This window comes from Ursus maritimus, unplaced genomic scaffold, assembly GCF_017311325.1.
Source record: "Ursus maritimus isolate PB19 unplaced genomic scaffold, ASM1731132v1 scaffold_2, whole genome shotgun sequence".
In the NCBI taxonomy this organism is placed as follows: domain Eukaryota; kingdom Metazoa; phylum Chordata; class Mammalia; order Carnivora; family Ursidae; genus Ursus; species Ursus maritimus.
In genome coordinates, this window is record NW_024424452.1 from 32,736,117 (window position 1) to 32,756,998 (window position 20,882).

Below are 20,882 nucleotides of genomic sequence, written 5' to 3' on the forward strand. Positions count from 1 at the left end.
TTCAGACTAAGCTTTTATTTTTTGATATTACAAACCAGTTTTTCTTTATTCACAAACCACTGTAAGTGATATAAACACTAATTTCTAAAGACAGATATACACGTTTTCTGGGTTTGCAGATTGCGTGATGTGTGTGTTAAGAAGTCACTATATGCCACACATGATATTAAACTTTTGTTTCATAATTCATAATAGCAATAGTTATTTAGATAAATGAAAACATTCCAAATAAATACTGTTTAAAAAAATCCAAAATGTTCGTTTACATCTCTGACATACATTTTAAAATGACTTATTGGCATCTTGGCAGAGTGCCCAGACGAAAGGTTTTGCAACATCATGTGGCACTCACTCGCTCTAAATGATTTTATTAAAACTACATACAGTCATGGGGGAAAGTACAGCTCATTGATGAAAATCAAAACTGCAAATTAATTTTACTTTAACCAACACAGTAAGAATATTCTATGTTTGTGATTCCAAATACAATGCAAATTCTGGATTTTTGACATTGGAGGCCCTCGGGAGAGAGCTTTGGATTCTCCCGAGCCCCCTGTCCCTTCCACTTTTCTCCCCTCCGGGGGCGGGATGCCGGAGCATTTTATAGAAGTGTTTTCTTTAAACACATCGCCCGGGCACCCACGGTCCTAGCACTGTCCTCCAGGTGGGGGAAGGAGAATGTCTCGGTGATGCTATGAAACACCCCCTCGCCCCCCCGTCCCCCACCCAAATCAGTCTGCTGAAAAGAACGGCTGACACGCTTGCTTCTGGCTGCTAAGCAGTTCCCCCCCTTGACTCCTCTCCAGAGAACGAGCATCTTAGATATCGAAGCTACAGAAACTTTGTGTTCAAATCTTGTGAAACTTTATTGATGGTTTAATATCCAACCGATCTTACTGCATGCACAGAGGATGACAGGAGAAAGCTGGATCACAAACACTTTTTTTTTTTTTTAAAGTTTTGTTTGGTTTTGTTTGAAAGCAGAGTTGTTAAAGCGGATTGGCGGGTTCACAGCGGTGAGTTGATCATCGACTGAAGGACGCGCCATAGGGCCTGCGCTGTACACATGGAGAGAGACCTATGGCGGCGAGACTACTGGAGGCGGCTGGCCGCTGTTGGTTGGTTGGTTTTTTTATTTAAATACAAAAACAGGAAGACCCGTGACAGATACCCCAACTTAGGTGAACTTGTAAACAGGACAACGTGGAAAGAGTTCGAACAGAAGGAGTACAGACAAACTGCAATTTTTCGGCTGTGTCGCTCTGGCCCTGCGGTGGCGGTGGGGGCGGGAGCTTTGTTCTGCGGGGGGATGAAGAGGGCGGAACCTACTTTTTTGCTTCCTTCTGACAAGTGTCCTGGGCCTTGGAGACAGAACTAAAGATACTGGTTTGAGAGAGTCCTCGGGGACCAGGAAGAGGGCAGGCTCTCACGGACGGAAAAATTGCAGATTGCTCACAAAACACAGTCATGTTTCAAAAAGTACCAAGCTGATGAAAATACCATGATTATCTCTACTCAATGATTGCAATACTTGTAAAATGCTTCTATAAATCCGAATATGATTATCATGTAATTCCATAAAAATTATACATCTGTCTCTAACAGTTCTACTAGGCTAAAACTAAAGCTTCATAGACTGTTTCTAGAACTTAACAACTCCACTGCACAGATGTAAATTTTATACATTTTTTTTTAACTGGTACAAAGAATTTAAGTTTTTATTACTTTCTTTTTTTGGAAAAAAAGAAAAAAATAGAAACAGTGCTTTTTATCACCTTTTTATTAATGTTATTTTTTTTCCCTCCCATAATATAAAAGTCAGCAATGATATCAATAATTTATTATACTGGAAGAAATATAAAAAGAATGCTTGTTGATGGCCTAACTAGCAGTTTTTGCCTAAATAACTAGCGGCTGGTTAAGAAGCTGAATACTGCCGGGTGGAATGGTTTAAAGGGTCTTCATTCAACTTGGACGCACAAAGTAAGTGCTTTTGGAAGCACCCCCTTAACAACGTAACCTTTGGCTTGAACTCACGAGTAACTTAGAACCGCTGACATACGATTGTTGGTGCAGTGGGTCGTTTGGATTCGTCAGTTACTGTTTTGTGTTTCCTTTTAGCCCAAATCCCGGTCCCCATCCCCTAAGACCCTCCCACCCTTCCCCGCTCGTAAAATAAAATAATGCAGATGCAGAAAAAAATGACTATTGTAGTCACTTAACACTCTTCCCAGACAGCTGACAGCCCCAGTAGCTTAAGACTCAGCATATAGAATTCATTTACATGATACAGCGCTCTGGACACGGCCCTAAACCAGTTTTTATTCATAGCTAGCGTCTCTCTAGTTCAACCACAAAAACTCCTACAGCCAGCAACCAAACTACGGAACCTTCAGAAATCAAAGACCCACAATATTAAAATACACAGAACAAAATATCTGAGGTATAAGATAAAAAATGTAATTTTTTTCCTTTTTTTTTTTTTTTTTTTAATTTTTAGAGCTGCTAAAATGATGTACTACTGCGTGTATTGCAATACCCAGGCCTCGGAAAGCTTCCTCTCTCCCCACATTGGAAGGTTTTAATGGTTTTGTCATTTAGTATGGAGCAAAACGGTTGTATCCCCCTCGGTATATACTAGCCTGCAATGAAGAAAGAACGAGACCCACATCATCAGCATGGCTCCTAGTCTTGGCATCAGTCAAGGGTGCAAAAGCATTCTGAAACAAAGCAATTTGAGGGGTGTGTTTTTTACATTTTCCTTTTGCAACACGTGGATCATCAAAAAAGACTAATGTGAAAAATAGACACTCAAAAGCAACCGAAAGGGAGGCACCCCCTACCCATCCCAGGTCATTCTTGGAGAACTAACGACAGGCCCAGTCCTGACCTCCCCCAGCGGCTCTCCCTAAAGAATGTCCCTGCAAGACCAAATTCCGTCGGCCAGTCCTGCTAGAGAGAAGGACTCTGACACGGGCTGGGCAACGGAAGGATTTGCCCTGTCTTGTTTTGTTTCCTTGTTTGATTTATCAATGCGACATTCCATCGGGCAAGGCTCAGTCTACACTCGAGAGGCCGAACGTAGACGGCTGATGGGATGCAGCGATTCAACTCTCCTTTCCAACACAGTCCTCAGGCGGGCTAGGTGTTGAGGCAGAGTTGCTGAATGCAAAATCAGGATGGAAATTTAAATCAACTGCTTACTCGACTTGGCTCAACAACCTGGATGGAATTTGCTCTTGAGAGGGGAGTTTACAGATGAACTGCTTGATGTAATCGAGCTTGTGCAAAATAATACGTTTCCAAATCATGGCTGAATTTCTATGACCAAGCTCCAGTGACTTGTCTGGTCGGGGCTCTAGATGGCTATGAGGTGGCACTTAACTATTTCCTTTTTCTAAAAGTATTGGCGATTCAAGTGAATGCCTATGGGGATTTATTTTTAGGATAAGGACTGATATTCTTGATCCCAAGCAGAAAACTGCATGCCAAAAGCTTTGTAATGATTGCATACGCTCTCACGTGATGGGCACGTCTTACTGTACTCAGAGTTTTAGTGCATAGAAGTTTGAACAAGTACAGGCAAATTCACCCCACCCTCGCCTCCCATTTTTGCCCTCCCCCCACCCTTCCCCAAACAAAAACCCAGATTCCCCCCCCCCGCAAAAAAAAAAAACCCAAAACAAAAACAAAAGACAACTCCCAAACCCAACGGATTCCTTCTAATTCCTTATGTACTAGGCACACACACAAAGTGTGCCCCTCTCTCTATTTTCTTTCCTGGGCGACTATGACTTTAAACATGAATTGTAATAGGGGAGGAGAGGCAGTCAGATTCTCAGCTGCCTGACAGCAGAGGCCTGGAAGTGTGCAGCTTAGCTCCTCTGAAGTCTGTGCTGGGGCTGGAACCTTGGGGCTATGTGAATGAGCAGCAAGGGAGGGAAAAAAAAAAGAAAAAAAAAGTTCTGCATTGACACTGCATTCTGTTAGTGATGGATTTAATTATCAAAATGACTAATTATTCCATTAAGGTAAGTGCTCTGCTAGGTGAGACTTGCAAAATTAGAAATATAATAACTTACATGCACTACATTGCCAAGAAATTAAGACATTTATCAAGTTTACTGGGAGGATTAATGTGGCATTTTAGCTGCTGTTAGCACAAGAGACAAATTCAATTAAGGGAAAGTGAGAGGACGTCAACCGTCAACCCATACTAAGGTCCCAGCTGGGGGAAGGGAAGGGAAGCAGGAGGAAGTGAGGAGGAGGAGGGATTGGTACTCACCATGGCACCAACGCTGTAGGTGGGGGCTGGAGCAAGTGTGTGGTGGTAGGGGTCGGCAGCATAAACTCGTCCGTAACTGAAAGGAAAACACGGGTGAAGATTAATCCATAATATGCAATTACAAAGTCATAACAACCACCATAAAATACAAAAATACCAAGACAGTGCAGAGGGGCCCTATCTGTCTTCAGAGACTGGGAACGTGTTCCCGTCTGCCAGGTAACATGACAGAAGTCCAACTGTGTCCAACCCATTCTTCTGTCCATTTAACATTGCCGGCAGGATGATAATACATTTTCCTCTCTCTCGTAGAACCGTTTCTACACTGCTCGCGGGCCTACCACGGAGCCTGAGGTAGGCAGAAGAAACAACTTGAAAGAGTGGTTTGAAGAAGCCCAGTACCCACGAAGGACATGCCTCTTACTCTCAAGAGAGACTGTCTTTTCTCCTAATTTAGCTGTTACCAATCAAGCGAGACAAGGTAGGTCACAAAGGGTAAAGGCGCCCGGTCTGTGCAGCTAGGGTCCAGCGTCTCAGAAGAGGAAAACAACAGATGTACTTGAACAGGAAGACCCTTGAAGGGTTTGTAGGGCCTTTCCCCCTACGCCTGCCACTCAAGAATTAGTTTGATTTGATTTTGATCCCCTCACCCAGAACCTCTACTTCATCAATCAGTGGTTGGGTTCCGAGAAGGGATACATTTCAAACACCATTTCTTGATGACGAGATCCCATCTTTGACTTTTTCTAGGCCTCTCCCTCATCCTCCTCCCTCCACTGCCATGCCTTCCAGGACAAGCTTTGGAATAAAAATGAATAAGAGAGAGATGCCTACTCAATGTCTGGGACCGAATGCAGCAATAAATCAGAAATTAAGGTTCAGAGGTTACTTGCTCAAGGTCACAGGGCCAAACGGAGTCAGAGCTGACCCCGAATCTCTCCGGGCAACTGGTATGCTCTTTCTGCGGTGTCTAGCCCCTTACTTGGATGACTTGCCGGCTATCTTGCAGACAGTTTGCACACTGGTCTTTTGGTAACGATCACCGCTGAGGTGCACGTTAAGCTAGGTTAGGTTCCCTGCAAGGAGAGTGTGGAATGGGGGTTCTTCGGCACGTGCCTTGTCGAGGAGTGCTTTCAAGAGGAGGACAGACAGGCAAGCAGGTTGGAGCATGAGAAAAAAGAGAAGCAAGGATACGGTCTGAGCTAGAGACTAACTTCTACCTGATTCTGTGAGCTGCACCCCTGAGTCGGTCCCGCCTGGAGACAAGTACGTTGGTTTTTTAATGCTCATGGAAGTGAGGCATGAGCTGTGGGCTTCCCTAAGGCACGGAGGACAGCTTCTGAGTTAGAATGACTCTCTTGGGCAGTGCGTTGGTCTCTGAAGGAGGGAGCAGCAGTAGGCACCATCAGCAACCAACGCTCGCGGCAGCCCCCCAGGGGATGCGCGCACCGGCCTCTACAGGGATATGACTCTTGGACTGTCCTTGAGGGAATGAAGGAACAAGGTAGGAGGAGATGGTTTGTCTGCACTATCAACCTTAAGCTCACCTCCAGTCTCTTAACGTCTCATTTGCATGTATTTGTATTCCTTTCCTTTCCTGTCTTTCCCCCATTTTCCTTCCAATCTTCTTTCTCATGACTGGAGGACAAGAATGTACTGGGTGGGTCTCACTTGGTTGCTCACACCATGGAGTCTGGGACAGGGAAAGGAGCGTGGGTGAAGGTTCATTACCTCTTAGGGGCTGAGTTAGACCCCAAATGGAAAAGAAAATTTTGATTATACCAAGTTCTCATTGGCTGTGTCCTACTCCTAAAGCCGCCTTGCCTGTTTTGAAGGGCACTGAGCTCGGTAGCCTAAATGAGCTTTCTGCTTCAACCCCCAGTGTTCTCCTGGTTCTCCAGAGCAAGGACTTGAGTGGCTGTTTCTTTTCTGAGGTGACCCTCTCAGGGAAACTAACAAATAGTCCACACCCTCTGGCTTTTCATTCTTTGGGACATCCGTGATCGAGCTGGCTCTGTCAGATGGCTTTCGGTCAACAACGCTCCCTCTCAGGGAGGAAGAACAGACAGAAGGCCAAGACAGAGGGTGTGTTAAAACGAGGAGGGGGAGGTTTTTGAAGAAATCTTCTATTCACAGAGGTCACCCATGAAAGTTGGGCCTTTGCCCACATAACTACAAGTAGATGTGACGAGGGGTGAGAGGACATGATATATGACTTTGGTGCTGATTTTCATTGTGTGAGAAAATAGTCTGTCATTGGTCTAGAGAAGAGAGAAATTGATAATGGGGTTATTTTAATGCACTTCCACCCAGCAAAGCTGGTCTTAGGAACAGGACATAAAATGCAAAGATAAACTGAAAATCCTTGGGAATTTAATAAATGATGCCAGAGCATCCCTTTGATGAGTATGAAAATGCCCATTTCGAGAAATTAATTTTTTTAAATTTGGGCGAATGGTTTTCCTGGGGCAAAAATTTCATCTTGCGAGGCGATACCCTATTGGTAGCCTGAATGTATTCAATGAGAGTGTAGCTCCCACCTCTTCCCTGCACATACTTTAACGGTAAATTCTTCTTTGCCTCTAACACTGGGCAGAGCGTCAACCTTCGTGGAAAACCCAAGGTAACAATTTGGCAGTATTCTTTTCCAGGGCAGAAGAAAAACACAGCAGCACTGAACTACTCCTCGTAAATGAGCAGGCTCCTTTTCTCCTCGGGGTGACCTCTACCTTCAGAATCCGATGGTTTTATTATGATTAATAAATTTCATTTCCACAGAGGAAAAGGGACCATGTCAGCTCAAACTGAAAGCAAGGAGGCTTCTTTTCAAATGCTAATTTCTAAACACGCCCTTGTGTGACACTACAATTTAGACACAAGGTTATTAGGGAAGACGTGGACTGGAGCGCTACTCTTGCGTGCCAGGCACGTCAGCTACCTCATGTCCCCAGAGCTGGCTAGGCGCAGCCCAGAGGAAAAATGGCACTTCCCAGGGACCTCGACGGGGGGGATGGGAAAATGTCTTATGACCGCCATGTCGTGAGCGACCTACACATGTCATCACCCTCCACGCCACCCATCCCTTTGGCAAAGTGGACAGTGGGGCAATCAGGTCATGATGCTTCCATGTTCCCACATCCCATCCATCCGAAATTATAGAGGAGATCTTCCACGTGTCTGCTTTACGCCATGCACGCTATTCCCACCCTAACAGAAGCCGCCAGCGTTTCATCAGAACCAGATCCGCCACAGGCTTAAGCCTTCTCTTTGCTTCTGCTCTTGCCTCTTCAAGCCACCGACCACATCTGTAGCTAACGGTCTACTGTCAGCTACTGTTCTATCTATCCATCCATCCTCTATCTACTTAAATATAAATCTAAACCTATCACCTCCCTGCTGAAACACCTTCAGTGGTTTTCCATCGATCCCAGAAGAAAACCCAAACTTGCCTGAGTTGCCCAACTCCTCTTTCAACCCTCTCCCTACTGCCCTCTGCCCCTTGCTCACCGTGCTCCGGGCTGCCCCGCGAACACAGGCAAATTCATTTTCTCTTCACAGTCTTGGCACTTGCCTGCCCTTCAGGTAACGTAGCAAGTCTATCAACAGTCTTGTTCACTTACCTCTCTACCTGATTATTGGCCCCTCCCAGCCCTGCCAGGAATGTCAGCCCCCTGGAGGCTGGGCCAAGTCTATTTGGTTTGCCTTTTTCTCTCCAGCACCCACCAAGGCCCTGGCCACAGTGCAGGGAACAAAGGCCAAGCCAATGCGGCTGCGTGCGTCAGGGCGGCGAGAGGGAGGAGTGAGCCCGGAAGAAACCTGCCCCCATCTTTAGGATTCTGTCAGCAGCAAAGATTCTTCCAGATAGGCTTTCTGAAGATTCTAGGTCAGCGGTTCCCAGAGACATTCAAAACCCTTCAAGACACTCAGAAGAAAAGTTTCTGGGGGCTCTGGGAATACAGAGTGTGTGATTTCACATCACTGCTGAGAGTTCACAGACCACTGGCCAAGATGCCATCAAGCTCATCAAACCTCTTTAGGGAAGAGCCCACCAAACAGCGAAATAGAAGATAACAGCTTTGCTGGTGACCACACCATGGCTTGCGGCCATGCCATCATGAGCCCGCTTTATTTTGACCTTAGCAACAAGTGAACACCGGGAGGCCGCCTGTGGCACTGGGGCGAGACGGGACGTGGGGCAGGAAGAGCCAACTTCAAGTTCTGCCTTTGCAGTGTCCTTTCTCAAATACTAGGCAAGTCGCTCTCTCTGAGCCTCCTTTTTCTCTTCATAATGTGGTACTGTTGGGCCTGAGCCCTGTCTCCTTCATGACGTGGAAAAGAAACCAGGTCCATCCAAAAGCAGTCTACAGAAACGAGATTGCGACGCAGGGGACCTCACACACAGTTTGCCAAGCCAGGCTCTCACTCCTGCCCAGACTTCTGGTGTGTAAGAGCCAAGGGAAAGCCTCTCCTCTAACATGATCACGTGTAGCTGTGGCAGTCAGCTTACAGATACTTCTGGAGTTAAGCACTAGCTAATTTATGAGTGACAGATGTAGTTAGAAGTGCTGTATTTGAGCTTAAGGTTTTGTTGGAGTAAAGTGAATAACCATGCTGCCCGTTGAGTGGGAAATGAACCTGTGTTTGTTAAAGTGCTTTGTCAACTCTACTGAGAGATGCAAATATTACTTATTATTAACATCTGAATCTCCTTGAAACGAGCTGGATGCTAATGAAACACAAGAGAGCTGTGCTGGTGCCACACCAGGATTCTAGCGCTGTGAAGTGACTTTCTTATAGGAACATAGTAAGAACACGGATTCATTTCACTGTCTGTATTTTACTCTCTATGTATCAATTAAGAGCCTTTATGCCCCTCAGACCTTCTTCGTCCTGTAGCATCACTTCCCCAGGTCTCCTGTCCCGGAGATAGCTGGGGAAACCCTGAGGGAGCGGAGAAGGGAGTGAGAACCTCTCAGCGCACCGATGACGTTCCCGGTGGCGCGCAGCTCTCCTGGATAGCCCCGCCGCAGCAAGGAGGTACGGAGGCTTGTGGCCCCAGCACGCACGGAAGTGCTGCAGAGTGTGCTTTCAGAAGAGTATGCGTTCTGATCCCTGGGGTGTCTGCACTGTCGTCAGGGGACAGAGCACCCTCCTAATTCTAAGATAGAGTCTGAGAGACATTTGGGAAAACGCATGCACGCCAGTCACACATGTACAACACAGTATACAAAGGGGGTACCACACCATAGCCCTGCGGTGCTAACAGCCTGCTATTTAGAGAGCGACGGTTACGCTAGGGGATGTTCCCCTTCACTTCCTTGTGGAGGGTCCAATGGGGTCTGGACCTCCGGATGGCTCACCCTGGTCTGGGTGTCTGAGGCACCCAGTGAGAAGACAGACAGAAGCTAACTGCCCAGGAAGAGGGGATCCTCATCCCACTTCATCATTCTGGTTTCTTGAGCTTTTCCAGATGAAAAACCAAAGGACTTTTAAAAGAAAATCCTTTGGTTTTCAATGCGGCAGGTATAGGTTGCTGCTTTCCCGCCATCCAGAAAGCAAGCATCTGGAACACTGTTCCAGACAAGACATTCTTTGCATTTGGGAAAATGCTCTGCTCTTAGCCATTCTCAGTGGCTGGAAAGGAGCTACAGTTAGTCAGAACAAGGAAGAAAAAGACCACATGGAGGGCATGCGGGCTGTGGACTCCCTCCGCTCTGCCCAGCTATTGCATTAGTTCCTTCCCTGATCCAACTGCAAATCAATCCATTTTCAAAAACAGTGTTACGGGCACGTATACCTTCCAAGTGACCCATCTCATACTCATCGCTAGATAAAACTTAGCAGAATATAGTGCCACAGTCCTACTGAGACAGGTGCAAGACTTCCAACCAGTCCCCTGGGGATTCTGGACTGCGGGATCTGACAGGTCTCCTTGGCTTGGAGGGGGTTTCTGTTAACTCGGGATGGAAACAAAATCCCCTCATTTCAAAAGCTGAAGGGATGCGGCCCAGAATATGGGAGGCCACCGAAGCCCTCTCCAGTTCCTGGTCTGGGATAGCCCGAGCTATCGTGCAGATGGATGGGCTCTCACTTTCATGCAAATAAACATCTACCAGACAACCGAGAAGGCTCAGGGTGCAAACCCTCCTTTCTCAAATCAATATCACAACTTTCAGGCGTAGTCTGGGTTAGCATAGCGTGCACTGGTTCGGTAATAATGGCCAGGATTTGGGGCAAATCTTCCAGGGCCATTCACAGCAAGGACAGTGGGCTCATCTCTGTCCACCACAAAGAGACATGGACCAACTGGTGCCAATCAACCTGTTTCATCTCCACAGGAAAAAACAAGAGGATTCACAGGGCCTCAGACCACATATCCTGGATTGCCACGATAGGGGACAAATCTTCTCCAAAGTATTAGGATGGGAACCACTTGAATGTACTGGGAAAAAATTTAAAGAGACTTGGGTTATAAGGGGATGTTCCCGTTCACTTTCTTATGGAGAGTCTACTGAGGTCTGAGGTCTCTGGCTCAGTGGCCTCAGTGAATATATTCACTAAGGAAGCACTCCTCTTTGACTCTGTAGCCTCGCCTAGCTTCAGTCTAGATCATGACACTGTACACCATTGATACAAAGATATATTTGTAGACCATGGCGGGGGGTGACCAAGCATTATTCTAAAAGCTTCTCAAGAGACATGGAAGAGGAACTTAACCAGTCCCAAACTCAAAACATCTATAAAACAACCTCAAATGTAGCAAAACTTCCCCAAAAAGACCGAAGCAGAAATGGAAGAAATTCTCCAAATGAACAACATGAAGTCATCTCAGCTTGACTCCGACATTTCTGAATTCTGTTGTTGCTCACTTTCTTAGCCTGGATTTGAAATGATCACCTTCACCAATCACTTAATACATTTTTCAGCCTCATGTTTTCTTTGCTCAGAACCAGTGGTGAAATCATCTTCTGGACTTGTTAGCTTCTAAATAGGAAGCCGTAGAGTTTGCCCATCCAAACTGTCACACATCTGAACCGTGTATATGTAAGTTCACCTGTGACACCTGTAACATCTTCAAAAAACAGGCCATACCACCCACGGCACATCAGATGACATCACCCATTCTGCACCCTCTCTGTGCAATTCAAAACCTCTTCCAATTCTGATTCCTAGCAGAACAGGTCTGAGATAGGAACCTTGATTCTGGATTCCTAAGAGCAGAGTAATAGCCACTGCCTGGGAGTTGAGAAAACACAAAGTCCTGCTTTTGGCCCTAATTCCTTCACTCTGGAATGCCTCCTTCAGTAAAAGACCCATCGCCATGCTCTCCCTAATGCCAAGCTCAAGGCCATCCTCTTCGTAGAAAGGCTGTTTCACCTTCTTTGTGTCCTGACAGCTGCTCTTCCAAAATCACTAAGAAATGCCCGTCATGCTTTGAAATCAACATGGCCCCCAGCCAGGGTCCAGTCTGCTGGGGGAATCACAAAGAGTAATCTCCGAAAGTTTATCTCCTCTCTGAGCCACTTCCTCCATCTGTGAGTGGAGGTAATGGTGCATACTGACTGTATAAGGCAGTAGTGAGGTTGACAGGAGGGGTCCTGGTTACCAGCTAGTCAGCAGTCAAATGAGTGTCAGTTCCTGATACTGTCAAGGTGGCATTGCCTTCTCTCTATCCCAGGTGGGCTCACCGCACTAAAGCCCATGGAGTACGTGTTGGAACTATCCCTGAGGTAAGCATCCGGAGCTCCTACAGCCTATGTAAGCAGATCAAAGATTCTGAGAAGTTAACTAGCAGGGTGAGAAGAACGAGCACGTGCGCACACACACATGACAACTGTACTCTCACTTGGAGACCAAACACAAAGTCCAGACACACTGCCAGTGTCCAGGGTATCTGTCACAGTATTCATTCCAGGTGAGTATCCCTCACCTCTCAGGGACCAGTTCTTTGCGCACACAAACCCTTTCAATATTCGTTTGTGCAAAACGAGTGAAAATCTAACTCCGGGATGGTACTGTCCATACACATACAATGAGCCCAAGATGAGCCATTCTAAGTTTTATAGTAGCCACATTTAAAAAGTGAAAAGCAAGAGGGGTGCTTCATTTTTATATATTTACTTAATCTAATATATTAAACTATTACCATTCCAATGTGTAATCAACTTAAAGATTAGTGAAATATTTTACATAATTTTTGTCGTAAGGTTTCAAAATCTAGTTTGTATTTTATACTTACAGCTCATCTCAACTTGGACCAGCCACATGTCAAGGGCCCTGTAGCCAGATGGGGTTATTGGCCACCATGCTGCAGAGCACAACTCTAGAAAAAAACCTATCCTGTGTTCTCTTTCCCTCTGGAACAGGAAAGATTCCCGACTGATCAGCTCTGCGGTTCCTAAAGAATAAGGAACCGCCCTGGAGAGCTTGTAAGAATGCGGATTTTCAGGCTCCCTCTCCAGACCTGTAAATCAGAATCTCTGGGGCAGGGGCATGGGAAGAGGAAATGGATTCTGCATTTTTAATAAGTTCTGCAGGTGATTTTCGTGCAGTCTAATGTTTGATAACTGCTGCTCTATTTTTTTATTCAAATTCTGCACTCAGGCTAATTCAGAGCTATCTGGATAGCTTTAATTTTTATAAGTAAACTGATAGAGACATTCTATTTTTATAGGGTATCACTATTGCCTGTAACAAGCTTTGAACTATGCCTAGTGCACAGCAAGCTCTCAATGTTACAATTATTTTTGCTAAGTTCCTTTGTTTATACGTTCCCTGAACACCCTGCACTCTATCATAGTACACATCACATTTTATTGGAAACAGACCAATTAACCACAAATCAATTCGCTGCATGACGACTTTGCTGAATAATCAAATAACCAAAATGTAAGGAAGACAATTAGATAAAATTTGCTGAAGGATCAATCAGGGGAATGTCCCATTTGGAAACTTCTAAATACTGTCTGAGGCTGTGTGGGTGTGCGAGTGTGTGTTTCTGTGCCCATGTGTGCACGTACGTGAGCGGGTTGGGCAGGGACAGAAGGATGGAAGAGGGTGAGGACACCCCATGAGGCCATGAACTTGCTTCTAGTAATTACTTCATAAAGTATATGGCGCCCCGTTCACAGGCGATGGTTTTAATGGCTTTGGCCACTCATTTGGCCAAGGCTTTTTCACAGATCTCCACCTTTACCTAGTGTCCAGTACTCATAAAGACCTGGGAGTGTGTCCCCAGGTTGGATTCCCATGCCTCCAAGATGGTACCTGGCCCAGTGGAGGAAGCAAGACTTGCTGCCAGACAGAGACCCAGCCTCCACCTGCACCCCATAAACACACAAGCATGCGTACACACTCCCTTGGGCAGGGGGCAGCTGGGATTCAGCAGCCAAAACAACTAGGTCAAAGTTTCTGGTAGGTTTTAGGAAATGCATTGTCCTGTGAGTTTATTTTTAGCCACTGATTTTCAGCAAAAGAAAGACTTTGAGAGACCTGACCCGGAACACACATTGTTTAATCCCATCTCCCGGAATGTGCAGGACGCTCCCCGAGAAGGCAGCGGCTCCCTCCATCACTCTTTCNGACTAGTCTCCAGCACATCAGAGGATTCAGCACACGCCTGCTGCACAAAGGGGAAGGACCAAGTCACTTAAACACCCAGTGGAACAGCCATTTGGAGAGCCGCCAAGTTCCCTTAGGGCCCCTCAACATTTTAGCAACTATGCTCCCCAACTCACAAATACTAGTTTTTTAGGAACAAGCTAGCACAGCTGAAGAAAGCAGGAGAATTCCATCTGGAGGCAAAGGTCAACGTTCCAAGGTCAAAATACGAGGAGCATGTGGGGGCAGTGTGGTCTAGTGGAAAGAACTCTGTCAGCAGACGGACTCCATTGGGATTTGGGGCAAGTTACCAAAGTTCTCTGGGCCTGAGCTTTTTTTTTTTTTTTTCTTTTTTTAACCTCCAAGATGAGGATGAAGGTAACACCTACCTCACTGAGCTGATGTGATAAATCATATTTGCACATATGCGCACACACACACGTGGGTACCTACGTGTACATACAATTTATCATGCTTGCTGGCACACAATTTGCTCAAAAACGACAGAAGTTATCATCACACCCTAGAGAATTCAGCAAAGCCTGTCTGAGGGACAAGGACTACAGGGATGCAGGGTTCCCTCATCATGGCAACAAGAAGTCTTAGCACTCCGAGGAAATAACGCACCCTTGGAGCAAGTGGGAGAGCGCGGACGTTTAACAGGGACTGGACCTCATCCACTTCTCATCTGCCGGCCTACCCTGCTGATCTCCAGTCAAAATACAGCCCAAAGCCAACCACTTTTTGGCTCTTCCAGCACCATCGTCCTAACCCAGGCTCCTACCAGCCCTCCCTGGACTGCTGCAAGAGACTCCCAACTAGTGCTCCTTCTCCTGCTCTCGTCCTTTGGCGATCTGGTCTCCATAATGCCATCTAACTCATCATTAATAAGGCAGATCACAGCTGACCCTCCAATGCCTTCCTACCACACTTAAATCTTGAGTGGTTCAAAATTCTCCAAGTCCTAATTTGTTCTGAGCCCTAGCTGTCTTCCTGATTTGATCTCCAAAACTCTTACCTGTACTCATACGCCGTGGCCTCGCTGTACATCCTGCTGAGCCCGGCCACCTCAGGCGTCCCTCAACCACAGGGCATTTGCACTCGCTGCTTATTCGGCCTGAAATGCTTACGATTCCGCAGTGATGGACCTGGCTCACACCCTCACCTGCTTCGGGTCCCTGCTCAAACGTCACCCCCTCAGAGAGGTCCTCTCTGCTCCCTGAACCTAAAATCACATTGCATCCTGTCTTCTAGCTGTCCCTCTGCTCTTTGATTCATTATAGCTGTCGTATAACTTGCCGTGCAAGTACATCACACGCCTTTCCTTCTACATGTCGGGCGTCTGGTCTCTGCTAGAAAGGAGGCTCTTTGAAGGAAGGGCTTCTCCTGGTTTACTTAACGCTATGTCCTGAGGGCTCAGAACACTTGCTGACGCACAGTGATGACTGACCACATATTAATGAACTGAAATGAATTTCTAGCTCTTCCGCCAAGATAACTCACTTGCTTTTTGACCTTCATTTGAGTAGAAGACACATCTTCTCCTTCTACTCCAATCACTCGCCAGTCCTGGGAAAGCTCCAGTGAGTCACAGTGGCAGGGAGACCTCGAGTTTAAGAAGGGAAAATCCTTTTTTCCCTTTTGCCGTCTCTTGCAGGAACCAACTCGTGAAAGGTTCTGACATCCCGGAATGAGAAGCTACGTGAGTGTCCAAGGTGAGCACTGGACATGTGTGTGCTGGGGGTTCAGTGCTGCTGTCAAAAGGCCGGTCGCCAGAGTCACCCACTGAGCACTTATCTTTCAGGAGCAACTAAACCAAAAGCAAAACCAAACAACGAATACCACTGCTGGAGACACTGAATAGGAAACAAATTTACTTGTAAATAGAGTCTCACAAACCACACAAGCGAGAAACGTTTCTTCTACGTGGCTAGCAAAAGCAGACTCGACATCTTGGCATCCTCTCCAAAAGGCCCAAGTAAGAATCATCACTTTTCCTTTGGGGACAGGAAGAAAACCCCTTCGGTGCCGCAGAGCCTACCATCTCACCATCTCTACCCCGAGCCACACACACAACTGGCCAGTTCTGGCCGACAGGCAGCTGTGTAAGAATGACACGTCTTTATAAGAATTCCAGTTATTAAATCCATTGAGCCCTCAAAACTGAGATTTTAAGTGTCTCATTGATTTCTTCATTTAAAAAGAGAGAAGTTGCTTTTGGTCGAACACTGAAATCCAGGAGATACCAGGAGTCAAGAGACCTGCCCTAAGCAGTGTTGTTCTGCACGTGGGGATGGTTTTGTTGGTTAGAATTAAGGTGTGCCCCGGGTTCTCCTAGCACGGGGGAGACGAAGTGCTCAGAGACTTCGTCGAAACCATGAGTCACAACCTTTGCTGACCGACCCGTTCTGATTTTCCATATTCACTCCATAAGGAGGGAGGACTGGCTGGGAGATAATTTGACATTTGATTGATACGGGTGTCTCCTTTTCCATGCTAGGTTCAAAATTCAGAGTTCAAATTGAACCTTATGAAGCATACAACATATTATTAATATGGCCATCAAAGCAACAGGGATATCTCTCTCAATCTGAAATCTGATCAATAGCAATTCATTAAGAATTTACTGAGCAGCCGTCCTAAATCGGATAAGGCAGGTGGAAACGCTCTGCTCAGGCAAACTTTCATGATCTGTGGCCTCTTTTAGGAATAGTGTGCATGGACCACTTGGCTTACCAGACAGCTTGTTAAGTCACAGTATCAAATCAGTGTCTACCTCTTTAAGCTGCAACTTTGCAGTGTTTGATCTATGATATCGAAATAGAACCTAAAATACACCAGGACATGCATACATTTCTAACAGGAGAGGTGGAGACTGTGGGAGGCGGCATATCCACAAATGGCATCTATTCGTGTTTTAAACCAACAACCCTCCCCAGCCTAGTCAGTTACCCCTCCAGAAGCATGCTCCCTTTCCAAGGTTTTGGAGATGTCCGATGTCTCTTGCATCCCAGGAACATTCCCCCCAGCTATGCAACTATCCATCTTCTACTATTAAGTATTAGTGAGGTGTTAGGGATGTCACCACCTCTCAAGGGAGAAACCGATGTTTGAGGCTAGGGGTTGAGGAAGGAAAATAGGGGAGCCCTTATCCAAGGGGTTTTATAGAAACGGAGTAAGCTATTGCTTTAAACTACAAGCATGCGTTCCTCCTGAACTCCCGGGGTAAGACTTTCAGCCATTAAAAATGTGGAGACCAATTCTATCAATGCAACTTTTAGAACAGACAGGGCTGGGGACATGCTCCTAGCGATCCCTCCTTCCTTGAGTTCCTTCTCGCCAAAGACTGGGTAGGGACTGAAGCGTCAGCAAACAACCTTCATTCACTGCTCCATTGAGAAAATGGGATTGTAGCAGATGAAGGTCCATCTGCAAGGCTCTGTGTAATGAAGGTCATGGCGTCCTCAACCACATGTTCGTGAGCTGTACTGCCCTCCCTTGCTGGCTACATATTGGGAGGCAACATATTGGTAAGATTTCCTAGTAATAGTTTTGGTCAAAATTTAGGCTTAAAAGCAAAAAACAAACCCCAAAAACCAAACCAAAAGAACAAAACCAAAAAACCCCGAATCTGTTAGCACTCACCTATCTTGACATTTACTCAAGTAATTCCATGCTAATGAAAGTCCAAACATAACTGTTCTGAACCACATCAAAGCAAAAAGACAGGCGTTATTTTGGCGGACACATCATGCAACTGTGCGATTTCCATTTGCCGAGGCCCTGATTCCAAAAGCAGAAGACTTTGTGTCTCTAACTCCTGCTACTTGTGATAGTTTTTAAAAGGAAGGAGAGAGAGGATCTTTGATTAATAGAATGAAGATCCCCTTCTCATGAGACAGAGATAATTACAGTCCCCAATGCCTCGAGCTTTCTCGATTCAGTCTTTTATAACCAGTCATTGAATAAAGATCCCAAATAATTCATATATACATCTGTGTGAACCCAGACAAAATATGTCAAAAAAACATACAAGTCACACGTCTGTGTCCTTAATCACCCCTGTTCAGCATTTTAACATCAGAGCACTGCTTATACCGTAAGATTGTATTGTGGCTTCATTCAACATAGTCTTACTTTTCAAGATCATGTATTATTAAGACTGGAAATAAAATATCTGAGTTAGCAAAACACCTAGTATCGTTTTAGACAGCGGAGCCTAAAGGCTTCAGCTATACTCCAAAGATATATGGACATTGTTTTTGTTTTTTGTTTGTTTTTTTTTTAAACTCAACTTTCTAGAGTGACCAACTGCAGCATGTGAAGAAAAAAAAAAAGAGAGAGAGAGAGAGAGAGAGAATACTGAGCTTTGGGTGGATGCATCAGGAAGTAGCAATGTTTGTTACCTGTAGAGGTGTTACAAGAAATTTCATCTGCTGCAACGAAGACGAACTGATTTCTGGAAGAGAAGATAAAATTCACAATACTGCTCGCTCAGGGGGACATGTGCTCTCTGCCAACTGGGTGGATGTATTCAGATGCGGGGAGGGAGGGGTGCTTCGTCCGAATGGATGTTGCAAGGAAATGTGTTGCTACGTCTCGGACCTCGAGAGCTTAGAGAGATCAGGGAACAGGCATGCGGGGACCTTGCCAACGGAATCATGGTGGCGTCAGAACGGGGCCATGTCCACACTGCTGCACCGTCATGTTAATACTGAGTGTTACCAGAATGCCGTGCCAGGGGGCGGTGCTAAGGCTAGGGCGCTTGAAACTGTGCTTGCATTTCTGTGCTAAACGGAGACTACTTTTAAAGAAAACATGGACAGTCTGTTGGGGGAAAGGGGACACTAGCTATGAAAATCATAAAATTCCAGACTTTATTATTGTGGTATAATAGCAAAACATTTTTTTTTAAAAGGAAAGAAAAAGAAATGCTGTCATTTGAGAAGAGAACGTTATATGGTATCATGTTATGGATAATAATTTCCTCACCAAACTAGGCTGGCTGCATAAAGAAGGTAAGAACACTCATTTATTGCAATAAATCCTGTCTTACCAAATTATTTTTAATGATGCAGTATTTAAAAGAAAATTAAAATGGAAAATGCTATTTTACTTTGATTTAGTAAATCCACAAAGATGATAAAACTCTCTTAAGATGTTTCCAGCTGTGGCATTTGCACAATGAAATGTGTTCTAATTCAGACGTACCGTTTATTTCTCTAGAAAGAAGAACGTCTGTGGGAGGCAGATTCTACAAATGCCCCCAATGAGATTGGCTAGGCTCTTAAATGCCTCAAAAGTGGCAGTAGAGAGTATTCTGGTTCTCGTTTGCTAGATTTTACTGTGTGTATGAATCATTAAGAAGCAAGAGAAATGCATTTTTTGGGTCTTAGTTTGATTGGTCGTGTTCAATTGCTTTAATGCTTCCAGAAGTATCTAGTGATGGAACATTTCTTAAAACATCTTAAGAAAGTTTTACTGTTGCAAGAGGTAAACCCTGGCATATAAATAGAGCTACCATTGGAAAATTTACTAGAATTGAGTATCCAGTTGAACATTCTAGCCGTTTCCACCCCAGTGAAACCTAAACAAAATTATGCATTTTCTGAGAACCGTATTCCGTATGTTTCTCTTCCACGTAACGCAAGTCACAGCCAAGTTCATTTACCACCTCTCTTAAAAAACTAAAAGTTAGTGTCACTGGATTTTTGCTATCTTTTTGCTTGGACACAGTTTTTTTGAGCCCCACCAATATCTGGCTTCAAACTTCTGAGGTTTGAGGAGCAGTACCCCTGAAATTGAAGATGTTTGGGTTCAGTATTTGTTTTGACTTGTTTGCCTGTGACTTACTCAAGGGGCAGTAAGATATGGACACCCCAGCTACATGTATGGGATTCTTGGATCGGTCAAAGAAGCACTTGGAAGGACTTCTGTTTACAGTATGCCCACAAGAAGAAGACTGCCACAACCAAGAGCGGCCACCTGCTCTATCCAGACAGCCGGGCTCTTTGGTACAGCCATTCCCCTACTTATGGGGCGGGCCTCATTAGTTAAGTGGTTCTATCCAGTTCAGACCCTATCATCCTAGAAGACGCTGCCACCTTGCACCCCACTTCTGCATTTTCCCTAAGGAGCTGTCCTGCCTGCTAGACATAGGAAAACCACGAGAGGCAACCAACAGATATAAAATGATGACTGAATGAACAGGAAAAACTTACGCGAGTGCAACTTACAAGTATGTTTATAAAGACACTAGACCTTTCTCTTTAGTTGTACCAGAATTTTAGGAAATATGATGGTTGTCCTTCACAGCACTCTTCCTTGGGACGTGACACACCAACTCTAAACAATAATGCTACCAGTTCCCCATTCCCTTCTTATTCCATTCTCTCTCTGTTTCTTGGGTAACCTATATATTTTGAATTTTTTTTAAGAGTGGCTTTATGATTCCTGAGCAAATTTCTGAACAAAGGGGGTGATTCCAAGAGTTGGCTCAGAAGATGGCTATCAAATCTACTCCACGTCAAAGCATGAAGTTATCACAAATAGTGATATTGTAGGGGACATGCCATGGACTCTGCAATGGTACCAAAACGGAATTATTAAAAAGTATTTGCAAAAAATAGTAGCCGTTTGGATGTATCAATTCTGTACTGATGTTTTTTTCTTTTAATTCCATACAAACAGCCCTACAACACCCAGGAAGATTTCCCCAACATTTCAGGAAACTGCCTTTCTCTGGAGCTCATTAATTCCATGGAGTCACCTGGCGTGATGAGCCTTCCCCCCCCCCCCCCCCCACGATGCTACCCTTTCACCAACTGATTATGAGAACAGTGAATAAGAAATGCCTGCAAATAAGAGCCTAGGGAGGGATGTTAGACCAACGTGGCCCACATGGGAGGCCAAGAGAGGAATCTGGGTGGAGTCATAACAGGTTTCATGGTGATGTCTCTGTCCGCTATGTTATACCATTTTTATATATGGTTTCTCC

The 20,882-nt window shown here is 45.3% G+C and overlaps 1 protein-coding gene across 5 annotated transcripts in view; it reads right to left on the reverse strand.

The window, feature by feature from the left end:
- Positions 1 to 2,219: 2,219 nt before the first annotated feature.
- The window catches only part of RBFOX1 (RNA binding fox-1 homolog 1), a 331,573-nt gene continuing 312,910 nt past the window's right edge, over positions 2,220 to 20,882 (reverse strand). For 2 of the 5 annotated variants that reach the window (XM_040635353.1, XM_040635354.1), the window contains 2 exons: positions 4,286 to 4,361; positions 2,220 to 2,642 (listed from right to left, as the gene is read on the reverse strand). In XM_040635353.1, the coding sequence (XP_040491287.1) occupies positions 2,598 to 2,642; positions 4,286 to 4,361 (121 nt within the window). In that variant the 3' untranslated portion in view covers positions 2,220 to 2,597. Of the gene's footprint in view, positions 2,721 to 3,827; positions 4,362 to 18,291; positions 18,345 to 20,882 lie in introns of those variants that run through there. The other 3 variants (XM_040635351.1, XM_040635355.1, XM_040635352.1) reach the window with 2 other exon arrangements.